The following is a 27,312-nucleotide window of genomic DNA, read 5'->3' as shown; positions in this document are numbered from 1 at the left end:
CTTATCCTACCCTTAAATCCCTTACAAAACACAGATCTTAAAAGCTAAAGAGGTTTCACCTGGCTATCAAAACCAGAAGACTGAAGTCAGTAATTATTACTTTTGTACTCACATGCCTTTCACCTTTCACAATGATTATCCATCTCTATATCTCTATCCTTCTGATGCTGAAAAGTACTTCTGTCACCATTTCTTCCGAGTTATAACCCAGTAATTCTTAGCAAAGACATTGTGAGGACACTGAGATAGCCAGAGAATGGGAAGAGCTGGAGGGAAAAGAAATGCGAGGGATCGAATCTTAGACTCAAGATGAAGGATTGGCAATGCTATATGTCATAAGGTCAGCTAGATGGAGTTGGGCAGATGCTTCTAGTAAAAGCAAATGCCTAGAGAAAGGTCAAATTCAAGACTATGAACTTGGTAGAGATTGAGAAACAATGGGCTGCAGGGGACGAGACTCACCACCACCTTCTCCTCATTTGTCCATCCAAGCCTTCAAAACCAAAGGTAGCAGAAGCCCATTGGAGCTGAGTCACCAGCTGCTAGATCAGAAGAAAAGCAAGGACTCATTCCAGGCGAGTGAGGGGGATGCACAGAGCTTTCATTTAATGCAATGTGCATAGCCATACAAAATGGGGATTAGTCTTTCACAAAAAAAGAACAACCTTTTCAAGTGTAAAGAGACTCTCAGGAAGGGACAGAGGCTGACTCAGAAACTATTAAAAGGACAAAGTGACTTTCAAATAGAGGTCACTAGTTCAAACATGAACTAGATCAGTAGTGGCCAAGACTAAAGCATCTAAAGACTGATTACTGGTGTAAACAAAAATGTCTTGTTAATCTTCCTTGAGCTCCTGCTACACAGGAGCCCATACTGCAAGATCCATACAGAAAGCAATGCAGAATTTACTTTCTGTGCAGCCCCAGAGGAACAGCCAGAGCTTTGGTGGGTACCCAGAAACAAAGTGCCTGCCCCCAGTCAATGCAGAAGTGAGACAGGCACTGCTGCATCTGCTTAAAATGGCTAAGTTATTCATTCTGGTTATGATACCCTACCACACTGTGCTTACATGTTTGTTGGTGGATACATATTATCAGATATTGCACTGAACAACACCCACATAGCATCTATAAACAAGCATTAAGATCACACTGCAGGTTTCCGGTACTGTTTCGTCACAGAATTTTCCTGTGAAAATACTTTGCTGATTCACTAATGTCATACAACTTCTATATTCATCAAAAACAGACCACCAAATGTCATTTATCCTCTCCCCCAACACAGCTCAGAAGAGGCTCCAGCTATCCCTAGAGATCTTGCAGCACTGCAGACTCAGATGTATATTATGAGAAGCCTTACTGCAGAACATCCTTCCAGAGGACACCCAAAGAGGGCAGACAGGATTCCAAAACATACATTTCAGTAATGAAAAACACTAACCACACAGTGTTTACCATTCAGGAGGTACATCCAGTAATACAGCTGCTTTAACTCTGGCCATCAAGCACAACTTGGGTGTCTCCCATCTACCCTGACAGGGAATCACAGCTGTGACACCACACCATGCTGTAAAACACAGACATCCAGTGAAGCATCATCCTCCTCACTACCACTGGGCACTGTAACTGAGGCTGCAGGGGGGGCTGTGTCAAACCACTGTACTTACAGGTGGGGTTGTGTCAAATCATTCTTCACCTACTATTAAGCAAACACTTCCTTATGGAACTGCAGTTTCAAGTAGCACAGTCATCATTACATATATCAATGCATACTTTTATATAAAAATATCTGTTCTAATTAATTTATGATACAGCATATTATTCATATACTATTACTGAACTAGGATCCTGCAAATAACATTAATTCGTATTTAATTCCTGTGTCTATTTATTGGAAGCAAGAACATGGTGGAGGCAAAGATATAGAAGACTTGATTTCCTTTTTAAAGAAAACTTTTATTAATGTTTATTCCAAACAAGATCCTCCAGCTGCTGAAGTTTAATACCACCCAAAATGCATTTTCTCTAGGGTCCTCCATTATCAGCAAGGGCCTTTCTTGCAAGATGAATCTTTCAAGAGATTTTCTTTGCTATCCAATTTGGGAGACTTAGGCATTCAGCATTCAAGGAATGCAAGCAAATCCTGCCCCTTCCAGGCCTTCTGGGGCACCTATTAATTTAACCTCCTGTAGAGAGGGAATTTATCATCTCTTCCTATTGCTAGTATCTAGAAAAGTAGAACAGAACAACTTAAATTGGCATTGCAATTATTTAAAGTCTATAGATAGTTGTTGCCATAGTGTTAATTAAATTGCTATATGGTAATGGCCTTTCTTTTCTACCTTTTAAAGCTGAACTCTGAATAAGTCAGGTAAGCTGGGACCATGCCACATAAGAGTCCATGGAAAGTGAGTACAAATGATTAGACATTATATTGTACTCCACAGAAGGTGAGTGGAAATCTGAAGTAGCTTGTTATGTTCTCTCTTTCCCCTTTGGTATGAAAGGGAGGAGACTAATTTCCAAACTGCTTCATCATCTGTCACCCAAACTCAAAATTTTGAAAAAATCACCATGAAATTTCATAGACCAACCACAGTAATTGAATGGATATGAACTGCATAGGGAAGAAAAAACAACTTGAAAGTTTTTTTCCATCATCTTTGTATGTTTTGGAAAAATGGTGAATAATAGTGACAGCCACTTCTGCACAGAAGTACCAGATTTGGCAGACCATTGAAACAGGGGATGGAGAAAGATCATTGGAGAAACAAACAATAATCCCAAGATATGCCATGACAGATAAAAAGTCAGTTTTAACACAAATACCAGCACAAACTTCATCTTGATAATTATACCACTCAGACTGGTATTTGCTCAGTGATGGAGCAATTTCAACAACTTCCCAGTGAGAGAAAAACTTTTTTTTTTTTTACCAAAGTATCATAATAATTTATTTTAAAATGCTGGACTCTTAACAGGAAAAACCCTATGTTACAAAACTTTATTATTTAATGGAAAGCTGAAATGACAGGAAAAGGACTCTATCAAATCCTGACTATAAGTCTAAGTGAGAGAGATCAAATAACACTCAATACAGTAGCCAGAGGGCAAACTCTTGGCTCCTCACCTTTTGCCAAGTATTTCCTCTCATACTTGGAACTCCAGAAGGCTGTTTTGGTCTCCCTTAATTTCCAGTACTTCTAGCCACAGTGAAGTATTTACTATTTGTGTCATTACCAGTTTTCAGCGGGCCACAACAAACAGCAGAATGACCTGACAGAACCAGATAGCTGAAAATGTCATTTTCCACCAAAAGTGTGGCCATTCCACCACCCAAGCCCACAGATATATATAAACCAAAACAAGCTTCATCTTTTCTGGTTTGTGAAGGTTTGTGTTTTATAAAAGGGAGAGATGGCTCCTGAAGGATCCCTGGTTACCTGTACCACACCAATTAGAAAGGAAAGACTTGGGTAAAGAAAGGCTTCTGGCTCACCACAGCGGCAAGTGATTCACAGCAATTAAAGGTTCTACCCTGTTTACCTTATCAATACATGAAAGTCACCCCAATCATCAGGACAGCTGCTTTCTACAGGATTATTCATGTGCAACAGCAGTAGCATCAGGCCTTCCACACCCATCTGTCCAAAACCTGATGTGGTCTTTTCTAGAAGCTGGACAACTGGCCAGCATGAGCCTGAGACTCGGGGAGAAGGGACTAAGATCCCAGGAACTGAGCACAGATTACTGAGGGTGCTGCAGGGAGGAGAGGGCACGCCCCTCCTCACATCTGGAGGAGCATTACACAGTGACCACAACAGGCATATTTTTATGAGAAGTGCTACTAACATGCAACACACTTGTGAAGCTATACAAATAAACTTCCCCCTAGAAAAAACAATAACTAGTTTAAAAATTAATTAATTAGAACATCCCTTAATGTCTGTTAGCAGCTCAGCAAATGCTGGGCATGTAAAAGATCAAAGGTGAAAAATACCAAGAGGCACAAACCTCAGAACATTAGGATTTCTCTCAGCCTCCCTCTGTCTTCTTTTCAGTGTCTCCTGCTTCAGAGGTTCAATTCAGTATGTGAAGTTGAACAAAAACAAAACAAGGAAACTCACAACTTGCCTATTTATCTTTTTTTTTAATCCAAACCACATTAGTACTTTTAGATAGACAAATTATATTATAAATGTAGAACTTCAATATTCTGGCACCAAGCCACATTTTAATGGACATTCAAACACTAACTAAGGAAATGGTTGTGCATTAAGCCTATCAATAAGTCAACAATCAATACTTCAGTACTGCAGTAAAAATACAATGCACCCTTTATAACTGCCACTGGCCTCATCCTTCTTTGTCAAGCTCAGCTCCTAATAAAAAAATAAGAGTCCTGAAGCAAGAAATAAAGAATATACTATTTCACAGTCATTAAGCATTTATCTTAAAGTCTAGACCTAACTGGTCCTCTGAACTGTACAGATTTTTGTTTTTTAAAACTGTGTTCTGATAGGGCAGAAGAGTCAAGAATAAAAGGACACAAGTTCAGACACAAAATTAATCAAGCTGATCAACAGGTAAGAGCAGCAAAATAAAGAAACCACAAACAGCAAAGCCCCACACAACTGCAAATTAGGAGCTGGTTGCAACTTATCTCCAAAAAGCATCTCAGTCAAAAGAAAAACAAACAAAAAATCCCATCAAAGCACACTAACATTTGGGTTTTAATCCAATTCATAGATTTTAATTGCCTGCACAACATCAGTCCTGCATAATCCCTTGACATCTCCATCCTATCAGTTTGATCAAATGAAGCCAAAGGCAGCCTCTGCAGAGCATGAGTTTTGGACACCCTCTGGAAAGCGTGACCATCAGGCCATATTGCTCTGCAATAGAACAAATGCCTTAAAATTTTAGTTAACTCTGGCTTCCCAGCAGCACCATAGCCATAATGCTGAGCCACCACTGTGTTTCTTGAGAGTGGAAAAAACCCACAGTTTTTGGATGCTTGGAGCAGCTGTGTATGTCTGCAGAAAGGTTCAGGGTATGCTTTACAGGAAGAAACAGTGGCAGACATTGATCCAATCCTGTGAAATGTGAATGTAAAAAAAGGAGGACAAAAACAATCCAATTGATCATTTTTATGCCCACAGCCTAGTAAGCTCAGTACTGAAATGGAACTTCATCATGGAATGGCTAAGCCAGCTTAATAGTTTGTATAAACAAGCCAACTGAATTCTCCATTTTCTTCTCCGAGTCCGCAAATACACAGAGGGAAACAGAGAATGATTGTTTCAGAAATCCCTCCACACATCCCTTACGTTTATTTGCTAAAACCATCTTGCATCCCTAGGGTTTCAGCTATAAACAAGCACAGAGCACAGTTGGGAATTTGGAAAGACTTTTTGCTGATATTTTGAAGTCAGGACATCTACGTCTTGAGGTTGAGCTCTGCAGAAGCAGCCAAGGCTGCAAGGCTGGCAGGCAAGGGGCAGGAATGCCCAAGTGCTCACAGACCACGGAGCAGCTGCCAGTGCATGCTCCAAGCTCAGGGGCAGGGTGTGAGCCCAGCAATAGCCTAGGCCACACCTCTGACTATTAGGGTTTGCTACTTCAGCTCACTCTCTCTGCATCAGACACATCCCAAATAATCCATCTCAAGTGAGAGTCACCACACTACTAAATGCTGCTGCATAAAATGATTCTATTGGGTAGCAGGCAGTGGCTGTATTGACCAAAGTTTTAGCCTACAACTCTAAGCTGCCAGCTTAAAGGGTTTTTGCATGGCCACAATCCCAGCTCACAGCAGCAACTAAAAGCAGTCTTTGCACAATTTCAGCTCAGAGAAGTTGAAGATCTCCAGACCAGAGTGGTGACAGCCACTGCTGCTGTCTTAATGACAAAAGGGTATTTTCAGCAGAGCTGCCAGTGGACAGGTGTTTGTAGCACAGCTTCAGTTTCTTGTGGGCAGAGGAGCTCTGCTGACAGTCTATACCACAGGGGCAGCCAAACTAGAAAACTATTGATGGAAAGAAACAACCCTATTTTTCCACAAGGTCTGGTGGTACCTGAGGGAGTGAAAGTTGGAGGCCAGTTAAATGTTGCCCAATATTGATCAGGATTGTGAACAATAAAGAAGTCTGAGAAAATAGCAAGAAGGAAAACATCCACATAAGCTTCCACTACAGAATCTCACAGAATCTTGTGAGAGTCAGTGGTAAATGCAACTTTTAATTCTCAGCTGAAGAAATTGATGCATAGGAAGACATTTCTTGGATTCAAAGTCAAGCATAAAAATCATTACAAAAATTGGATCAAAATCCAGCTTTCCCAATTTCCTGCAATGAAAAGCAGCTGCCACAGAAGGCCATTTTCTAAGCAAATATATGCATCAGGGGGTGCCAGTCAGGCAAGGATCCAAAAATTCAAGGGTCAGGTGCTATTCAATATTTGAATCAGTACAATAAAACACTGCATAAATATTTAAACTGGCACTCTTGCTCCAAAATACTCTTGGAACGTATTTCAGCCACTTGCTTTCAAAGTTTGTAACTGATATTCTCTTCTTTCTTCTGTCCTGTGGAACCTCTGAAAAAAAAAAATCCCATTCCCCGTTCATCCACAACACATCAGACAGTGGTTTGCTGCTTTGATTTGAAAAAGTGTGCTGCTTTCAGTCAGCAAGTACAAATAGATAAATCTCAAGTGCTGAAATCCTGTATCATTGGCTCTTTATGAGCTCTTGTTCTAAATCCACCCTCAGTTTCCCTGAAAAACCCAAACGAAAAACCAAAACCTGAAACTCCAGAACAGTCTCCATTTTTACATCTCATTTATAACCTCTGTCTTCAAAAGCTAATTGCTTGGGCTGCATTTCAGTTGTTTCCACATAGTATGCTATAAAACAATGTAAGATGCAATTTGTCATTAGACACAAACTATGGAGGACATTTTAGGATGTGCCCATCCTTCTCCTCCTTCAGCATCTGACCTTCCAGTTTCAAAGTTTCCATGTTTTTTCTGGATGACCATAACCATCCAGCACGCTTGCCACACGACAAACGCTGGTTTGCAAATGCCCAGTAAAAGGCATGTTCCTTCCTGTGGATGACACCAACAGGGGTGCTGAAGGCAAAAGGATCCACCTCAGAGATCTGCATAAAATCAAATTATTTCGAAACTCCTTCAAGATGAACCTTCTCTGGATCCACAGGGGCACTTCCCACATGCAACATGTTCTGCTGAGCTGTCTCTGCAACATGAGTCTTTGAATTGCGCTTCCCACCTTCCTCTCTGAATATGTGGTTTCAAGCAGTATTTGTTGCCAGGATGCATTGCTAATACATAATATATTGGCTGGAAATTAGTATTTCATCTCAAAGAGAGAAAATGTTACAGCAGCTTCTTCAGAGGCAATGCATGCTGAAGAGTTTGAGGAAGAAATTTTTTAAGACAAACAGAGCAAACTTACAACCAAGGAAAGACAGATCTAGTTAAGAGAAACAACTATATTCTGCCCTTTAAGACAAACTGCAGATTCAACCCCCTGCAGGAAGGAGATCTGTTCTGCTATTCTGCTGCAGAAGATATTTCTCAAAGTTTAGTTTGGGGCATTTATTATAGAAATAACTTCTGACTGATAAGCAAGGCTCACTTCTCTTTTCCGGGTAATGCTTTGCAAAAGCCATTCAATCCTGGCATTCCTGGGGATACATGGACTCAGGTTTCCTCCCAAATTCAGCATCCCTAAATATCAGCAAGAACTATCCAGCCTTCAAAAACAAGCCCCAGACTCTTTTCTCCCAGAGGACTGCCCCGCTGACTGGAGGACCCAGCTTACAACAGGAGGCAGAAGGGCAGAAGGAGATTGCCAGCTGCCTTCTGACAGCTTTCAAGAGACACAGTGTGACACCCCTTACATCCTGGAAAGATTTCCCTGAGAGAAAATGTCAAAGCAAGGCAAAAGCAAATAGAGTAAATCAGAGGAAATAAGGAAAAAGGAAGAGAAAGCTCACAATTCTGCTCTAGTGGCTAACAGGGATATAACTGAGTGACAAGTTACCATCAACTCTCAGCCAAAGATTTCACACTACTAGTTGATGGGAATCATTTCCAGCTCAGCTTCCCCCTGCTCCAGCAACAAGCCAGAGAAGGTGTCCACCTTGAGTGCTTATTTTCATAATTCATTTAAAAAAAAAATCCAAAAAATTAACCCAAAAATTTTCCTCAGACAAGGAAAACAAAAAAACAAGACGACATTAGCAAAGGTAGAGAATAAGGCATCCAAGAGTATGATACCACAGACAAACAACAAAACATTTAGCATAACTTTAGCTAATTATGCACAGCAATGTCATATACTTCACCTTACCAGGAATTATGAAGCCAAAACATTAACCTCAAGTAAAACAGCAAAACAAAAATAAGACAAATTATATTGATTCACTCTATCTGTTGAGTAATCAACATTTTGACCATTAACAATGAGCTGCAAATTTTCTGGATAAGTCATTTTTAACCTTGGAAAAATATAATCAAGATAGAGGGGGACTAGAAGAAATATAGCAGGGTTAGATCTGTGAGAAACAAATGAAAAACCAGAGTACAGAGTTCAAATGTGTAATTCCACAGTGAGATGGATCTCTGCATCCAGCTTCCACTACAACTTAAAGATGGTCACAGTCTCATTTAGTCAAAACAATGGTGAGTCTTTTGACTACAGCTTTAGCACTTATTTCACATTCATTAAAACCTTCAGGATTTTGTATCTACTTAACAGACAGAGTAAAAGGATTTAAATTTGCCATTTTCTGCTACAAGCCTTGGGGCAGGAAAGAAATAATGAATGTTTCAGAGTTACTGTATGGTAACCATAGCAGGCAAAATCAATTACTGCTCAGAGGATCTGGAGATAACACACAGGTTTTATCATCTATTTGAAACGTGGTTTGGTTTTGGTTTTTTTTCCTTCTGCATTTCCTCCCCCATTCTCTTCAGAAATTTCTTTTCTCATACATTATAATCTGGCCCAAAGAATCCTACTGACTTGTGTTTAGAGATAAGGATTTGTCATGATACTGTACATTATTCCCACCCATGCACTCCCATTTATCTGAGATTAAAAGCAAATCCCTCACAGATTACTACTTCTGCCCTTCACACCAAGTTTGGCTACATCAAACATCATTATCAGAAAAACTGAACAAACGGGTGTTATCAACAACACTGTGTCAGCTGGACAGACACCCTCAAAAGAGAAACTGCAGGACACACTCAGGGAATTGTCAGAAGCATGTGACATGGAACACTTTTGGGATGAGTAACATTAAAAAAAAGGAACCAAGTAAGAGCTGGTACTTTAAGTGAAGTGTTCTAGAAAAGGCAGCTCTTGAAATCCAGTTGGTACATGTCTGAAAAAAGGAAACAATGTCTGTGTAAATGATGCCAAGTTCAAAACCAATAAAAGGAAATAAATTTTAACATAATCTGTAATTGGATTGTGGAGTTTACTGCCACAGGAAGATGGCAAGGCCAAAGCCATAATGGGATTAAGAACTGACTCAGTACGTGTATGGATATTGACAGTACCTGGAGCTGAGCTTAACACTGAAATTGTGGAAAGAAATATTATTCCTCGTGCTTCAGGATAACCAGTCTCTGACCACTATGGAACAAGGTGAAGCCTAAAAAAGCAAGCTGATATCCCCTTTGTCCGTGTTTCTCCTCTGAGTTATCTGGTGCTGAACAGAAGCATGTAAAGGCAACCAAACAGATGCGTCCCAAATGCAATCTAAGAAATCAACTATGACAACTTTACTATCAGCTAATCCCACATCCCTGAATCAAGCCTAGGACAGCCAACAGAAAGATACAAAAAGTTTAATAAAGGTTTAATAAAGCTGCTGAAACTGAAACTAAGCACTGAGGTGTTTACCACTACCTTTCCTCATTCATCAGCCTTTGAACAGCACTTGTGTGACACTGGCAAACCCTTCCTTTGCTCCTTCAAAAACACCACACGTGACAAAACCTCTCTCCCCCTTCCTCCTCCATCCCACAGCAGACACTGAAGAGAACACATAATCCAGAAATTTATGCTCAAAAAGTATAGTCCACAGAGACTTCCACTGCAGTCACACCACCTAGCAACATGGCATTTCATTCCTCTATTAAGTTATTTTAAAACTAAATCTCCCCAACCTTCTCAAGCCATTTTTACCAAGCAACAATCAAGCCTGCTCTTCCAATTAATTTAAAAGAATCTGTTAGCTGTGGCTCATAATGCTGCATAAGCATTTTGGTATTTCTGTGGAGTACCATGCATCTTGTATGCTTACTGAGATACCAATAATGGAATCATATAGGAAATTTCCAGCTCATCTCCCTAAGCTTCTTTCAGCCATTTCCACATGCATGGAAAAACAATGAGACATCTCACAGTAACTGCTTTTTGTTTGAGCAGTTCAATATTTTAGCTCAAAGTAAACAAATAACTCTTTTGCACCCAAAATAGTCTCAAAGCAGAGACTTGAGTAAAGTGCTGGGAGGAGGTAATACATGAATTCAGAGCAGAAAAGCAAAGAGAATGAACACAACTGGAGTAAGAAAGAAAAAAAAAAGAGAGTGGAAGAAATATGAGAAATAAAGGATTGGAAAAAACAGGGGAGAGTGAGAACGGAAGTTTTGCCAAAAATCTAAATAAGCTCGACAAATGCATGTATCTTTAGTTTTACCTCAAAAGGCGGCAACTTTCTTTCAGGAACAGATCTTGGCAGGAATAAGAATTTCATTTTGACCTCAAAAAGAAAAGTTAAAAAACATCCCTGCACACAACCCAAACATTTCTCCCACAAACTGCCAAATTTTCAGGCTGTTGTTTTGTATGGGGAAGCTTAAGTACATCCACAGTTTGATGCCCAGTCACTGATAAACAGTTGTCACACTTCTTAGTTAGTGACTGTTTTAAACCAAAGCTTGATAATGCCTAGGATTAAGATTTTGGATGTGGAGTCAAACTGAGTAATTATGACTGGGGAGAGGAGGGCATGCACAACCTGTGGCCTTTCCCAGACTGCCAAATTACACAAATGGTTCAGTAATAAACCCCACTGGAATTCATCAGTCCTGTAACACTTTCAAGAGGCCTGAGTAAATGAGGGGAGCTTGAGAGGAGGGGAGGGAGTTGAGAGCTGCAGCAGCTGCTGCTGCTTTTCCTAATAAATTTGATGAACTACCTCACTGGAAACAGAATGTCCAGGGTTTTATGCTGTTTGTGACCACAGGAGTTCAGCAAGAGAGTCTGGCCTACAATACAGATTTCCCCTGTGGAAGAGTGATTTGCTCACAGCACCATGAGGGATTAGTTGAGAAAAATGGTCAAGACAGTGCTCACGTAATAAAGACTAGGAAAACAACCCCACAGAAACAATAGCTCAGGAGAAAGTTAACAACTTCATCTCACTTCTAGATCAGCTCCAAGCCCCTCTCATCTCATTTCAGACAAGTTTGCTGAAGATCAAAATTCTTTTTTTCCTACTGCACTTGGGACACTTCTGAAAAAGAGGAGAAAGAAACTGAAGTGTTAAAAAGCCATATTGATTTAAAGGGGTAAATGTTAATTTTTCAATCCCACACCTATGGCTTAACTCCACTGACCCACTGCAACACTGGGACTGGAAGCTCCTGCCATGAGTGAGAAGTCCCCTCAACAACCCCTCTGTATGGCTGTGAGCAGGGCTTCCCAAAGCCAAGAGCTTCCATTTCCAATTTCCACAGAGGCACTAGAAGGTCACACCAAGGTCCACTGAGAAAACTGGATTGCTTTAAAAATAAATATGTAAAAAATAATTACTCCCCCTCCAAATTATGGTCTTACACTGCTACTATACAAAATGCTGTTCATATATTAGAAGTCTTTTTTACCTTCTTGTTCATTTTTGACAACTTTTTTTTTTCCTTAAATGCAACATAGATGAACCAGGTTTGCTTCTGTGTAGAATCAGTTCCACCTTGAAATTCCAGCACAGCCCTGCAAATCTTTCATTTCAGAGCTATAATAAAGGTACTAGAAAACTCCAAATCCTCTCCTATAAGGTCTATGCATAATTTGTAACGATTTTAGTTACAAAAACAAAACAGGAGTTATGCTTTGCAAAAGCTACATTTGAGCCTCAAATAAATAAATAAAACCATTTCTTTAATCCAAGCAAGTGCTCTATCACATGATAGGAGGGGGCAAATTGCCAGGTTGCATCTCAGTATTGCTTCTTCTCACCAATCTGTATAAATGCAGAGATGAAACCATTCTACTAAATTTTTTCTGCACCAGGAAAACACCAATTCCAACAGTTCATTTGCACATGCTGAGCACACAGCCTAGGTCAGTAGCCAATACAAGCCCTCAGTGAGCACTAAATTAATGGGACAGCATGACACTAAGAGGCAGCACACTGCCAGAAATTACATCCTCCTGGTCAGATGCAACACAGATCCTGGAAGCCATTAAAGTACTTCTTGCAATAGTAACATTGCTACAAGCAGGGTGGTGGGGAAATTCTGGCTCAGATCCTCACACCCAGCTTTGCTCCTGAGTTCCAGCTATGAAAGGATCCAGCACTGATACCAAGAGAAGTGGAGATGTCTACACCTCAGCACAGGAGAGGCTGCATTTTGGATATGTGATGTCCAAACTGTCTTTATATGCTGTATTTGCTCCTTCACAGGAATACAAGTTAACATTCAATTAGAAATTGGAACCATTTTCAAACAAGGGCAGAGCTACATGGCAAAAGAAAAAAAACAGGGGAGGGGGAATGAAGTCAAGCATTATGACTCAAAATCTGGTATGTTTAAAGATGTTTGAAGTATCTGTTACAAAAACATTTATTAAAAGTTTACAGTTATCCTGATTTGAGATGCAAACAACGTATCTGGATTAAACAGACAGGAAATGTGAAATGTGCCAGGACACAGCAGAACAGAACAATAAATACAGCTACTAGAAGCAGTTCCCAATTTTTCCATCTCATGACCTTGCATTAGCATAAAGTGCTGAAATATCTTTCTTACCCTCTTATTTACCCACAATGAAAGAGAAAGGCAGATCATGTATCTTCTCTCCCTGCTCCCAACCCCTTAAGGTTAGGAATCCATAATCAGAACCATGATGAATTGGAAGATCACCACATAACTACTCCAATTAGCATGCAACCAAGCAACTAAACAAAATTTAAAATAATTCACTATCAGAATATTTACTGAATGACTGAAATTTGGCCAACTAATGAAACACCTGAGTATTCTACTATTCTAATAAAGGCACCATGGTTTGAGTTTTTTGGGGATATGCATATTTGTTTTTAAGGTTAATAAGGCCAGGGTCATTTAAAACTGCACTAAACCATGCCACTAAAGCAGTAATGGAAACTAGAGAAAATTGCTGCTTAGATGTAAATTACAAACATGAGGGACAAAGCGACAAGCAAAAAAAGAGCCCAAAACATTGGGAATTTTTTTTTCTCCTTTTTTTTTTTCCCCTAGGGTGTTATACACTCACCTACCTAATGCCAAAAAGAAGGGGGTGTTTTTGGTGTTGTTGGGTTTTATTCCTTTTAACTTAAAACCAAAACAGACCCCAAAACCCCATGCTGTCTATGAAATAGAGAAGCCTGAACTCTTAAATCCTGATCACATCCCAACCTACACTCAGCTTTGTACTTCCCAGGGCATCCTTTAATCAGCACAGGCCCTGGGAGGCTCTGGGCCAGCCTGGTCCTTCAGAGGGCCCTGGGAGGCTGTCAGTGCCAGGGAGGTGGCAGACAGGCCACTGGTCCCTGGCTGCTTTGCCAGGCCTGTGAGCTCCCAAGCCATGGCAGCCAGCAGAGAGCACAGGCAGGCTGCAGTTTATGTACAATTGTTGCACGTGTCTTAGAAGAAGGAGACATCAAACACAGCAGAGATGAGCTGAGGAAGTTTCTGGAATTTATATTTGCAAGGTCCACGTCCCTTGGCTCCGTTTGCTGCGAGTCAAAATACTCATTCATTCCCCACCACTGCTTTCTTCAATTGTGTGCAAACTGCCTCTGGCCACATTTAATCACCAGGATATTTATATTCTTGATTTACACACCTAAATGTGTGCATTAAGGCTAAAATCCTGAATGCAATCAGTGAAACAACCTAGGCAAAGAAGACAGCAGGGTATGATAGCAGCATGCACTAGTGAAGGGAGGACTAAAAAATTACTTCTAAGAACCTTTGAGGAGAGGCATTTTTGGAGCCAAACATTTCTACAGTTTTTGAAGAATTCCCAAGTATGACCACAAACAGTATTTTTCATTTGGACTGCAGCAATGCAAAGAAACCAACAGCTAATGACAAGGTCAAAGGTTGTCCTCTTGCATTCACCACCATGGCTCTGCAATGGTTAAAAGGCCCACACAGCTGTGCTGGCATCATTGATTAGGGAGAACAAGGAAGCACAGAAAAATGAAGCCACCTTAATTTCAAGCTCCATTAGAACTGAAGGACTTGAGGGCGGGGGGAGAAATCAATGTCTGGCAAATGAGAAAGGACAAAATCTGCAAAAGGAAAAATGCATTTTCAAGCTAAGCTAATGCAAACAATGGATGGTGAACAGCACTTGAGGTTGGCCCTTTAAGGTTGTGTCAGCATTTCCATTTATAAAACTCTGATTTTAGTTACACTCTAGTAGATTACCACAGGCTTTGGTATTATTCTAGCAGATACCACAAAGTACATCACAAATGGTAACATAAAATAGCAATAAGAGCTCAATTGTTGAATAATGCACCCTTGCAGTACCTGATGTCAGAATAAGAATTTTTAAATTACAAGTCATACCCATACATACACACAAACAGAACACAGGGCTGGGGAGAGCATCCTGGGACCCAGATCTTATCAACACTAAAGCAGAAGTTAAGGCTACCTTTGATACAAAACCTATTTACAGTACTTTGAAAAGCTTCAAAATACTCCAGATACTTAATTTCAGCCTGTCTCTCGTGCCACTCAGAAGGATTTCAGCCTAACCCTCTGCCCTCATTTAGATAAAAGCTCTTATTTCTGTATCTGGGCCTCCAGAGAGCTACTCAGTCAATACTCTGAATATCCACACCCAGAAATGAAGACCAAACCTAGTATGCAACCTTTCATTTCAGTTGTGCCTAGGTCAGAAGGCCAAGGTGAAACTTGTACAAATGAGATAATTCAACAAAATTTTCCTTCAGTGTAATGGAGCCAGGCCTTCACCTCAAACTTTCTAAGCAGATAAGCAATGCATGCAAGGAGAGCTTGTGTCTCCTTCTGGCATTCATTTCACAAATCTGCAAAGAGCTGGACTGAGCCAGAAAAATGAGAGCAAAACCATTTTTTCAAATTACCACCATAACTCTGGGCTTTTATTCTTCAAAACAAGCATAGAGGGGTCCAAATCTAGTATCAAGCCCAGTGACATGTTCAAAATAAAAAGCCCATAGTAAAGCATAGCACACACTGTAACAGTCAAATGATCTTAGCAGGAATAAATCAGGCCTTGATCTAGAAACTAACTCCCACCTGGTACCCCAAACATCAGTTTGAAAGAGCAGCACTGAATCTCTCTCTGACCTCCACACATTACAATAGCACAGCCTCCCCACAGTTTTGGAATTACTGCAACCTGAGAGAGGATCTGCTATGACAGTGCTCATTAGAAGAGGAAATCATGGTTTGCATCTTTGGAAGAGTGAAGAAATACCTTTTCTGAACAGAATGGCAATGTTATGTTTATATTCCCATAACCCACCTTTGGGATACAGATTTGCATGATCCAGCCTTACCTTGGACTTTTAAAAGCCAAAAAGAAACAAACAAAAAGACCCAAACACAAACACATGCTAAATATGAGATCAACAAGCACTTGACTAATGCATTCAGTTTTGAAAAGATTTTGCCAAAAAAGGGCATTTTGACAATTTTGAAAAATCTTGATCGTTATAAACTCCTGATATAAGAATTATTATAAAATGGATTTATTGCGAGAAGTGCTTGTTGTTCTGCATGCAATTGAATAACCAACTTTGAAATGAGAGAGGAAAAATACAAATTCTTATAATTTAATGGCAAGCCTAGAATCTTTTACATAATCTTCCCGGCCTACTGCTCTAGTGGGAGACATTTCCTGGACTCACAACCCTTTTATGTGCAAGCAATCTACATTTTACAACTGATAAATAATTCAGATAATTAATTGAGCTGCAATTTGGTGCACTTTTTAGTCAGCACTATAGAGTGCCATTTAAAGAGGCTCTGTACAGAAAGTCCCTCCTGCTTGTTAACCCAAGCTGAGACTTCTATTAAGGTGAATTCCTAGATTCTCTTAGCACTTTCTGAATGTCTTGCACCAGCATCCTGGGACTTCATGCCCTAGAATGCTCCCCTCTGATTTTTCTTGCTGTTTTACTCTCTCCATAAGAAATAGGGTACTTCCTGGCATTCTCCTTCTGCAGTGCTGATTGCCATCATTTGAGAGATTAGATTCTAGCGTATCTCTCTGTGCTGGCCTCCCACAGGCTGCTAGAACAGACTGCAATGGAAGAAGGAACAGAGACAATAAATAAATGCTTTAGGTAAGAATGCAGGGAAAGCTCAAGCAAATTGCCAGAGAAATCTCTAGATGCAAAGGAGTGACATGGGAACACATGGCAGAAAGTCTAAAGAGTATTTTCATGCTGTAAGAGCTTTGCTAGAATTTAAAAGTCAGCAGAGCCCTAAAATTCATACAGTAAAGGTATAATTATATTTGTAGCTTTCACACAACTGCAACAGTCAGCAAAGGTTATGCATTAGGCCTGTGCCTCAGGCACAAGTGCCCATATCCAGCACCCTCTCCAGTGCAGTGGCGCACAGAGCTGGACCAATGCAGCCCCACCACCTCTGCACAGGGAGGAGGGCACAGACCTCCAGTCTCAGGTGTTCACCCCAAAAAAAAATCTCTTTGGCAAATGATGTAAAGTAGTTATGAATTGATATGTGCTCAAACTGAAGATTAAGGGACAGATATGAGGAGCACATACACAAGAATAATTGAAGTGTTAAAGAATCTACAAATGACAAGTTTCAGATGGGATTTCAGGCTAAAGAAACTTGCTGCAAACTACACAGGGTTGTGAGTCTGTGTTGAGCATCAGGAAAAGACAGGTCTGAGGAAGGACAGTTAAGCATACAACAATAATGATAAAGTGTGGACCAAGTTCATTATGAATATGTGAAGAAGTTTTTGCTGGTTAAAAAGAGTAATGATAATGCCAGAAGGCACAGGCTGAGGGCTTGATGCAGAACAGACCAGGCCTTCCCAATCCATAGAATTAAAGTTTACCAGTACACCTGTGTAAACACTGAATAACAGCAGAGGAACAGTAAATCCTGTAAAGAAATAAAGCAGACCCCTCCCTTATATCACTGTGCACACTGCCTGCCACATACAATGGGAACAGCTGCTGGAGCAAGGATTCTACACAGTGCACAGGGATGGCTTCATCTGTCCCAAAACAAACACAACACATCTGAAGAAGACTTAAGAAACTATCTATCTAGGAACAAGGAAGAGAAATCCTAACAATCATCAGGAGATATAAGAAAAAGTAACATAGAAAAAGAAACTTTAGTAGCACATCTTCATCTAAAGCATCAAATAATTTTAAGACCTTCTTGATTAACAGAGGTAATTGGAGGACTATCAGCAATGTCTAACCCAAAGGCCCTCTTACATAACTAACAAAAACTTAATAAAAACTGTTCTAAAAGAGTTGATGACTGCATACCAGAACCTACAGATAGGTACAGAGACTTGTCCATATTCTAAGCGAGTAACTTTCAGGTACAGACCCCAGCCAGACAGCTTGAGATGTGACTGCAAATATCCTCAGAGTAGAGGATGATGTTCTGCAAGACATAAAATCCTTGCACCTATTAACTGCAAAAATAAGCAAGGACAAAACTTTTAAAACTGACACTCAGCTCATGTGCCTCCAAGATGATCTGGAGTCCCTTGCCATCCTTCCCCTTGCAAATCACTTTTAGCTAATTGACTATGAATGTTTTCTGCACATGGCCTGCAAAAAAAATGTAAGACTCAAAGCACAGAAGTATTGGGCCTCAGAGATGAGTTGCTGAAGTGGTCAGTGATTAAATCACTAGTGTTAATCATGATTCAACACAGCAAACATGGAACTTTGATTTAAATGATTGATTTTAATCCTGTTTCTCATTTGTACTTTTTAGCTGTTTTCCTGAAGAAAGCACTGAATTGCATTGGCTGATTTGGCCATCTAAACACAATGATTTGCAATTAATCACTGGCTTTATGTTAAATTTGGAGCTTTTCCTGAACAGGAGGATACATTCAAATATTGACAAGGGGAACTAAAAAAAGGGTACTAGAGAGAAGAAAACATACTAAGATCACTACCAGAATATACCACAATCACCATTTCAAATAAGGTCTTGAGATTTGGTATAATTAGGAAAGAACATCAGCTTCATATTTTAGTTAGGTAACCAGCAATAATATAAAATATGATTATTATGCAATCATATCCATTTTCTCATGTGCCACAATCTCAGCTCCAAAGAGTCAAGCACTCTACTGCTTCTGGGCTTGAGAATCTACAATAAAATTCTTCTTACAACAGAAAGGAAAAACTGTAGAAATCAAAGAATTAACAGCAGTAGTAAAAAAAAAAACCAAAAAAAAACCCAAAAAGGAAAAACAAAAAAGAGGCAAGAGTTATTGAAAAAAATCTAGACAGAATGAGGTCAAGAAAGACATGTACCAAGTTTAACACCACCAATTAGAAAGACAACAACATCAGAAATTGGGGCAAAGGGATAAAATGAGGAAAGACAGAAAGTGAACAATGGCAGTGGTTTAGAGCTCTCACTCTATGATCAGGCAACAGATAAAGTCTCCAGAGTACTAATCCTTAGTGAAAGAGAGGCCTTAGAAAACTGGGGTTAAATAAGTCTGCCTGAAGACAGGAGACCACAGGGCTCCTAACACTAGCATGAGATTCAACTAAGGGCCCTGCACCCAAAACGGATGGCACCAAATGCAAAACTAAAACATACATTAGATAAAATAATGTAATTTCAGGGTAATTTCACCTGCCTCACTTCCCCTCCTGAAGTTAAGCAGTTTAGCATACTACTTCTGCAAAAAAGGAAAGAAGAGCTTACAATTCTTCTAGCCCTCATAAGTCAGCCATCTGCCAGAAAGGAGAGAAAAAATGAGCTTCAAAATGATTAACCAGTAATTCAGACTGTTACCTTCAGTGCAACCCACAACACCAATTCCACTACCAGCTCTTAACTGAGAAATGAATATTGCAGGTTCCATCATGAAGATATTCTACAAGGGCAGGCAACGATCAGAAAGCAAAACTAGATGGGTCACAATAATTTCTAAGACACCCAGAGAAAATTTACAGGAAAGTTTACAGATAAATCATCTGGTAAAGCACTTGAACCACAGCAAATTCAGTGTATCACCAAGACAAGGGTATGACATCTGTGACACAGTGAAAGAAAAAAAAAGCTGTACCCACCTCTTTTGATTGTTGACTCAAATGCCCCCTATTCCAACACCTGAAAATTGCCTCAAAAGTGTTTCCACATGTTTTTCCAATCAGACATAAAAAAGGTTTCAAAACTATGAGAGAGTATCCCTGCACAATTTAGGCTTGCAAGGCCAACAGAGACAGGTCCACAAAGGGAGTACACACCTTGTTATTCTTGACTTCAGCAAGAATTTCGAACTTAAAATACTTCTGTTATCTTGGTATTTAACGCTGTTTCTCATGGCTAACTCAAACATCTTTCAGCACTGAAAGCAGCATCTCCCCTCTACATTTCCTCTAGCCAGTGAATTAAACAGAGAGCAAAATGATCTCCACAGAAGCCTTAGAACAGCCCTGCACCACAACACAGGAACAGCAGTGGCAAGGGCAGTGTAGTTCACGTCAGAAATTTCCCTACCTGGATGTCAGTGTCCTTCACAGGTTCAAGAGGCTCAAATGTAGTGGCTGCACTTAGACTCTCAAGCCTCTGAGAAATGTGGGATATATCAAGTCCTCTAGACCCAAGAAGAACTGATCTGTAAGGAAGAAATTGTACAGATATGAAATTAGTATTGAACGGACAAAACTCTAAACCCAGACTCATTGCCAATATTTAGGTCAGCTTGCCAGGTACAGACAGTGCTCCCAGACGTGTCACAAAAACTGCACAAAACCAAACTTGGAACAGCCCTATGTGTCTATGTAAACACCTCAGCCCTGCTGGAGTCTTTCTGCTGTTCCACTGCAGTGCTGCACAGCTGCCAAGTCCTTCCAAACAGAAAAAAATGTACACCATGTTGGTAAACATCTTCAGCAGCAGCCAGAACAAGGTACTGCACTTCTTGGCTTTAGTATCCAAAATCAAGAACAGTAGTTCCTCAGATAAACCCTTCAACTATCCTGTTGATTTTTTGGAAGCAGAAGAAAGGTTGGAAGAAAAAAAAAGGGAACACAAGCTTTGCAATCATTCTGTTGTCATCTTACTGCAGGGGTTCCATACTGTTGTCTCCTTATCACAAAAGTTTCATGCCTTCTTGGTGTTTCTCGTGGGCAGCTCCTCAGAGCACTAACTCTCTCTTCTTCACAAGGCAGCCAACCAACTCCAGTTCCCCTCTCACCCAGCCAACCCACTCTTATAGCATCTTCTCCTCATTGGTTACAGCTGTGACCTGTCCCTAATCTTTGATAATTGCCCCAGCTGCAACTCCTCAGGGGTAAGATTACTTTCTACACTATCTTTATTTTCTTACATTCTGTTTCTCCCAGCAGGACTCCCCCCAGGCTGGACACCAGACCCACCAGCGCCCCGTACTCACGCCTTGACGTCGGCGGTCTCCTGGGAGGTGCGGGTCAGGGTGCGGGAGCGCAGCCGCTCCCCGGCCTGCTGGATCTCCTGCAGGTTGCGTTCCACGTGTGGCAGCTCTGAGATCCCCTCTGTTTCGGCTGCCAGCTGCTCTGCCTGCTGCAGCAGCTCCCCAAAGCCGTCCGTGTCCATCTCGGCCGCAGGGTCTGCTCGAGACGCACAGAAACCTTCAGGGAAAAAGGGAATTCTTGCTCAGCTATAAACAGTTTCTGTGCCTGTGGGGTCACAGACAGAGCAGGTCCTCTCCAACAGGATATACCATCTATCCTCCTCAGGCATTAAACATCAAGGAAATCTTTTCAAGTGGTCTCAGAGAGCTTTCCCTTGCAAGACTACAGTCTGTGGACCTGTCAGAGGTGGCATGCAGATGTCATATCACTGTTCGTATTTTGCCTTAAAACAAAGGAGGGTGAAAGCAGAGAAGTCCCTGTGAAGAATTTGGTGTTAATTTAGTTATAAACTACTTGCATACACACATGAATAGATTGCTCAGAGCACTGACTCCGTGATCCTTATGGGTTCCCTTCCCATTCTATGATTCTATATTCTTATCTATTATGAAGAAAGATGCATACACGTGCAAGCATAGGAATATATGTGGGCTGAAAACACACATGAAGGTAAATTAGCAGCAAAACAGTTGAGCTATAGATGCACACAGACAGCCATAACTAGCTGGCTGTTAAAATGTGTTGCTCCATGTGTCATTAACCCCCAGCCAAAAGAAATAAGTTCATGTTCTTCCAGTTTAGAAGAGCTGTGTCTAAATTCAATGCCTGCAGGAAGTTTTACCTGTGTGAGAATTTCTTGCATTGACTCAGTGACAGAATAATTAAAGAAGTTAAAGCACAAAGCAAGGGCTGTAACAGAAGATGCATTAAATGCATCATGCAGTTCCAAATTCAGAATGAAGCCGGCTATTTTTACAGAAAGGACAAAAGCATACGTGCCTGGGATCACTATGGGAAAAGACATGTAGCTGCAATGGTGTCCACATTAACAAAATATGAAACCCAAAACCTCAATTTCACACACCAAATCATGGTTTGCAGCTAAACCAGCTACAAGCAATATGTATCAGGCACCTCTGTAAAGCCACAGAAGATCACAAAAATCTGTGATGCTGAATGATGCCACAGAGATAGAAATCTTTTGCACCCAAACCCAGAGAGCCTGGAATGAAATAAGAGAAACCAGATGTCAAGCATTAACTCCAACTGTTTATCATTTATTCAAAAGTAAAATCAGTGAAGACTGTCTGGTTCAAGGAAGCCCTCTAAGAAGAAAACAGGGATTTTTCACAAATCAACAATAGCCTGCAATTCAAGTATTTCTTTGTACTCCTCAACCATACCAAAGCAATTTTACAGTAGAATTTGAACATTCCTTACATTCTCTGTCTCACCACCATTCCCAAGTGAGAATACTACCTACTACCAGCAGCAGTAGCAGCACTTTCCTCTGTCTGGACAAATGATTTAAAAGCACTGCATGATGATTCATTCAGACATATGCAGTTTGAGAGAGAAATCCTCCTGCCTGGGTGCCAGGACAAACCCTAACAGCAGCATCCAGGAATGGAGAATTTCACAAGCACTCCCCACACACTTCAGGAAAGCTGGGGGAGGGAATGATTGTATTTCCAATGACTTGTTAATCAGGTGAGATAGCAGAGACCGGATCTGTTTGAACAGATGAGTGTGCCACCGAGATGGAGTGGAACACGGAGGAGGAGGGTGGAAATCAGCAGTTCCATGCCCTGCAATGCAGTACAGAACATCTTCCCAGTGTTTACTTGCAATAACTCAGATGCACCCCTGCCAGGAACAGCCTCTGTTGGCAGACACTGACCAGAACAGCCACACTGCTGCACGTTCAAAGACTGATGAGATCCTCCAGGAGCAGTGACTGTGAGAACAACACAGACATCAGCTGGATTTGATCCAATCTGGTCCTCTTCCTCTTTTCATTACCAAGATAAAAAGCTGGGAGTGTAAGAAGCACCAGCTTCTCAGACTGCTGAAACCAAAAGCACAAAAAATCAGTGCTACAGAACTGCACCCAAACCTGCACTTTTTACCTGCACACACCCTGTTAATACCATACCATGTAAGGTCTGTCACATAAGTTTGCCTGTGTAGGACAATTGCAACAACTCTGTGAGACTGAACCCAATTCAGCAAATAGGGAATAAACTGGTTATTTTGGAGCAAGTTAAAGTACCTGTGATTATAACCAAGCACTGGAAGCAACATCTCAAAACTCAGGGAGTCAACACTAAACAGCTTTTTCTAAGTGACAGAATTCAAACATTTAGACTGAATATTCATTTATTCCTAACAGCACAAACTTTGTCTCCACCCTGGCAGAATTTACTGCATTCAAGAGTCTGCAGTCTGACTCTTCATGCTGCTGTGCAAGATGGAAACTGCTTCCACAACAACCACTGATGGCAGATTTTCATGTCTGGCTGGGGAAGGAGCAACAACCAACTCCCAAGAGAAAGAAAATATTTCAGAAATTATATTAACTTCAGTGAAACCAGACTGACCTTGGGCTAAAAGCCAGGACTGAAAAAGCTCTTCTGTAAAACAACTTTGATGACTTATCAATAGAAGTTGCTACATTAGACAACGATTCCATTAAACCCCAGTTTAATTTCCCCAACATTTAAAACCACACATAAGCACTGTATATTGTACAAACTGACTAAATTTGAGCCACAAAGAAAACAGAAAAGATGACAGGTCTTGTAGACAAAGCTGAAATACTCCAATGCATGTGCAAGTATCTGCTGTACTTCACACATTGACACATTGGGTTTGTGTCAACTAACCAATTAACTTTAAGAAACAGTAAAAAATTAAGTTTTTCCAGTGCTCTGGGAAAAAGAAAGGAAGAAGATGTCACAGGAGAAGGAAAGCCTCACCCACTACATTCAGAGTAGCTGATGAAGCAAGAATTCCACAAGTTACAGAAAGATTCTTCAAAACAGGGAAGAAAAAGGAAGAAATCCAGCGTTGGCTTCTCAAAGAGGCTCCCACCTCAAAGTGCTCAAGAGACCCAGTCTGATGAGTCAGGATCAGCTTCTTGTGGAAAGAAAACACAAGAACACAAGTAGTAAGAGCAAGCCAGCAATGCTCTGCTTCCTACAGCCAAGATCTGAGTAAAAAATGCTTTTTTGACAGGCTCCAAGCCTGGGCTGCTATAGAGAGTGGAGCAGCCTCTGTCTACTAAGCTAAACATGAATAAGTACCAGGTCCATTTTTCAGGCCTGGGGAATTCTGTCTGAGCAGCAGCAACAATACCCAGCTCCCACATGGCACAAGCAGACATCCAGACATTTCAGAGAACAAGTCAGCAATGTAATCTCTGTGTTACAGACAGGGAAAGTGAGTGAGAAACACAGAGATGATTATCAAAGAGCAGGTGGACAATTGTACAACCCAAATATCTGCTGCACATTTTCAGCACACCATCCCCTTGTCCCTAAAACACAATAATGTTTATCAAACCTAACAGAGAAAGCTTCCACACCCTAACTACACTAAACCCAGATGAAATCACAACAGGCCACCTTAAAAATACCTAAAAGCTTTAGGCTATATTTGGTACCCCAGCTGGTACAACAGCCTGCAACAAAAGGCAGATGCAGGGAAATCCTGAGTAGATCACACAACAACCTTTGAAACAATATTCTTGTTTCTTCTACCACTGATCCATTAATGCTCCTCTGCCTCCTATAGAAAAGCTTCCAGTCCTGCATATTTTCTTCTTCATCTCATTTGCAAGCAGATAGGCAAAAGTCCAATCTTCTTATGGTCCCAGAGAGCCCTTAGAGAAGGTATGTTGAACAAAAATAGTTTTTTACAAAGTTTTAAAGGCAGTAACATTCGGTTACTTGCACTTGCGCTGTCAGAAAGGACAAGAAAGGGCACACAATGCTTCTCTCCACCGTTCATTATTTAAAGTGGACCTGAAGAGTAGGCATTTGAAGTGATTTCTACCAAAACACACTAGCACACTTTTATCTGCCATAAATTCCTCATAACAGTCTCAAGTCCCCACTGCTCTGAATAACTGACTCAGCTGGCAGTTTTGCCATATTACCATGTTCCCTCTTTTCCAAACACTTAGCCTTTATTTTAAGCAGTCAACTCAGCAAGGAAATAATTTCACAGAGTGGCAAACTGACCCTCATTAGATAGAGCATTTGGTTCAGTATTTTAAGTTCCTTACATGAAAATTCATATTCTCCCTCCTCATTGAATTTCCTGTCATAGCTGCACCACAGAAACTTTACGGATTTAGATGACAGAATCACTTACATTCTTCCAAGCATTTTTAAGCTTTTTCTATTTGTAAGTTTTCCCAAGGAGTAGGAAAACTTTTAAAGACACAACGTAAGTGAAATAGCCCTTATGAAAAAGCACACAGGAACTGGTGCTCCTGTCTCACTATCATCTTAGCTCTCCATGCCATAACTACTGTCCCCAGACCAGCATGACCAGATTGCAGGAGAAGAGAAGCACTCCTTCTTTGCACCCAGACTTTAATTCCAACTCATCCACTCACTGTTCATAAATTCTTCCAGTATCTGAAGGGGTCCTACAGCAAAACCAGAGAGGGACTCTTTGTCAGGAACTGTAGTGATAGGACAAGAAGTAATAGATAAACATTGAAAGAGGGGAAATTTAGGAATTCTTTACTGTGAGGGTGGTGAGGCTCTGGCACACGTTGCCCTGGGAGGCTGTGACTGTCCCATCCCTGCCACTGTTCATCATGCCAGGTTGGATAATGCCTTGAGCAACCTGGTCTAGCAGAAGGTATCCCTGCCCACGGTAGCACGGGTGGAACTAGGTAAGCTTTGAAGTCCCTTCCAACCCCTAAACATTCTAGGAATTCCAAGGAACCAACCAGCAAACCCACGGTGGGGAAGAACAAGCTCCACGCACAGAACTCGAAAGAGACATCAAGCCACACACATAAATAAACCCGTTCTCCGGAAACCTTCCCAGACAACCAGCTTCTGCTTCCTGAAGCACCAACACTGCACTTCGCTTCAACACTTAACTCCCCTTGTACAGCCGGGCTCGGCGCTGCCGACCAGCACACAAACCCGCTGGGCAGAGCGGAGCAGCCCCTCCTGGCGCTCCCTCACCGGCCCCGCTGCCTCAGCGCGGGTTATTGACAGCAGCAGCTTCGGGGAGCCCCGGCAGGGCCCACGAGGCGGCCCGGAGCGCTCCCAGCCAGCCTCCCGCCGCAGCGGCCTGCACGGGCCACAGAGGAAGCCATGGGCTGGGGACAGCTGCCGGGAGCTCCAGATGCGGGGGGAAGCAGGCAGCGAGCACCAGAGGCGGGAAAGAAGCGGGGAAAGAAGCGGGGAAACAGGCGGCGGGACGCCAAACCCCGGCCCGCCCGCACGGCGCCCTCACCTCACCTGCGCTCCGCGCCGCCCGCCGCGCCCGCCGTGCCCGCGCCGCGCGCCCCCATTGGCTGCCCGCTTGCCCTTTCCCGCGCTTCCATTGGCCGAGCGGCCGCGCGTCCCGGCTTCCCGTGCTCCTATTGGCCCAACCGCCGCGCTCCGCAGCGTGCCGGTTCCCGCCCCCTCGCGAGAACAACTTTATTGAGGCTCTCGGAGGGGGGCGTGGAGTGAATGGGGGGGCCGGGGGGGAGGACGGGCGGCTGTCTCCGGAGGCCACGGGTTCGAGGCTGCGTCCCGCCTGCTCGCGCCGACATCAGCGAAATAAGAGATATACAAACAGAAATAACGTGCACGGGGTTGTTTCTCTCTGTTCCTCCTCTCCGTTTTTAGTGAGCGCTGACTCTTGCTGGCAAACCCCGTCTGTGAGCTGATTCCGTGGGAGTAAAATGGGGATAATGAATTCATGCCCTTTTTGCCTCCTATGGCCAAATACACAACAAACAAACTCACGGGCGGCAGGTACTCACACCATCACCTTTACAATGGTGTCCTGAGGGTGTATCCACAAGGATTCACTGTGTTTGGTCCCCTTTGGGGACACACACGATGGCCCTAAAACAGATATTGCTAATGACACGGGATTTGTTGGGCAAAATCTGGGAACTGGGAATTTCGTGGACCGACAAGGTGACCACCTGCTTGTGTAAGAGATGATGTCTGGACCTTGCCACTGTTCCAAAACATCACCCATCAAACCTTCAAAACTGAACAGATTTTCCCATTAATACAGTCTCTATTTCCAAAATTTCCCTTATGAAAAGCAGTTCCCAGACCAGAGGCAGTGCTGCCACCGGCTGTAGCCGCTCCTCCTAATCGCCAGCTGCGTACAGGGGGTC

General features: G+C 41.8%; 1 protein-coding gene across 3 annotated transcripts in view; it reads right to left on the bottom strand.

Moving 5' to 3' along the window:
* Positions 1-26,508, bottom strand: part of NUP93 (nucleoporin 93) — a 76,402-nt gene extending 49,894 nt beyond the window's left edge. Inside the window, exons 1-3 of one of the 3 annotated variants that reach the window (XM_071440501.1) lie at positions 26,427-26,508; positions 20,945-21,158; positions 20,047-20,164 (exon numbers count right to left, since the gene is read on the bottom strand). In XM_071440501.1, the coding sequence (XP_071296602.1) occupies positions 20,047-20,164; positions 20,945-21,123 (297 nt within the window). In that variant the 5' untranslated portion in view covers positions 21,124-21,158; positions 26,427-26,508. Of the gene's footprint in view, positions 1-20,046; positions 20,165-20,944; positions 21,159-22,842; positions 23,004-26,426 lie in introns of those variants that run through there. The other 2 variants (XM_071440499.1, XM_071440500.1) reach the window with 2 other exon arrangements.
* Between the last annotated feature and the right edge of the window lie 804 nt (positions 26,509-27,312).

Source organism: Agelaius tricolor, unplaced genomic scaffold (genome assembly GCF_023055355.1).
Source record: "Agelaius tricolor isolate 1412-34295 unplaced genomic scaffold, bAgeTri1.0.p SCAF_15, whole genome shotgun sequence".
In the NCBI taxonomy this organism is placed as follows: domain Eukaryota; kingdom Metazoa; phylum Chordata; class Aves; order Passeriformes; family Icteridae; genus Agelaius; species Agelaius tricolor.
This window is presented reverse-complemented; position numbering and strand designations above follow the sequence as displayed.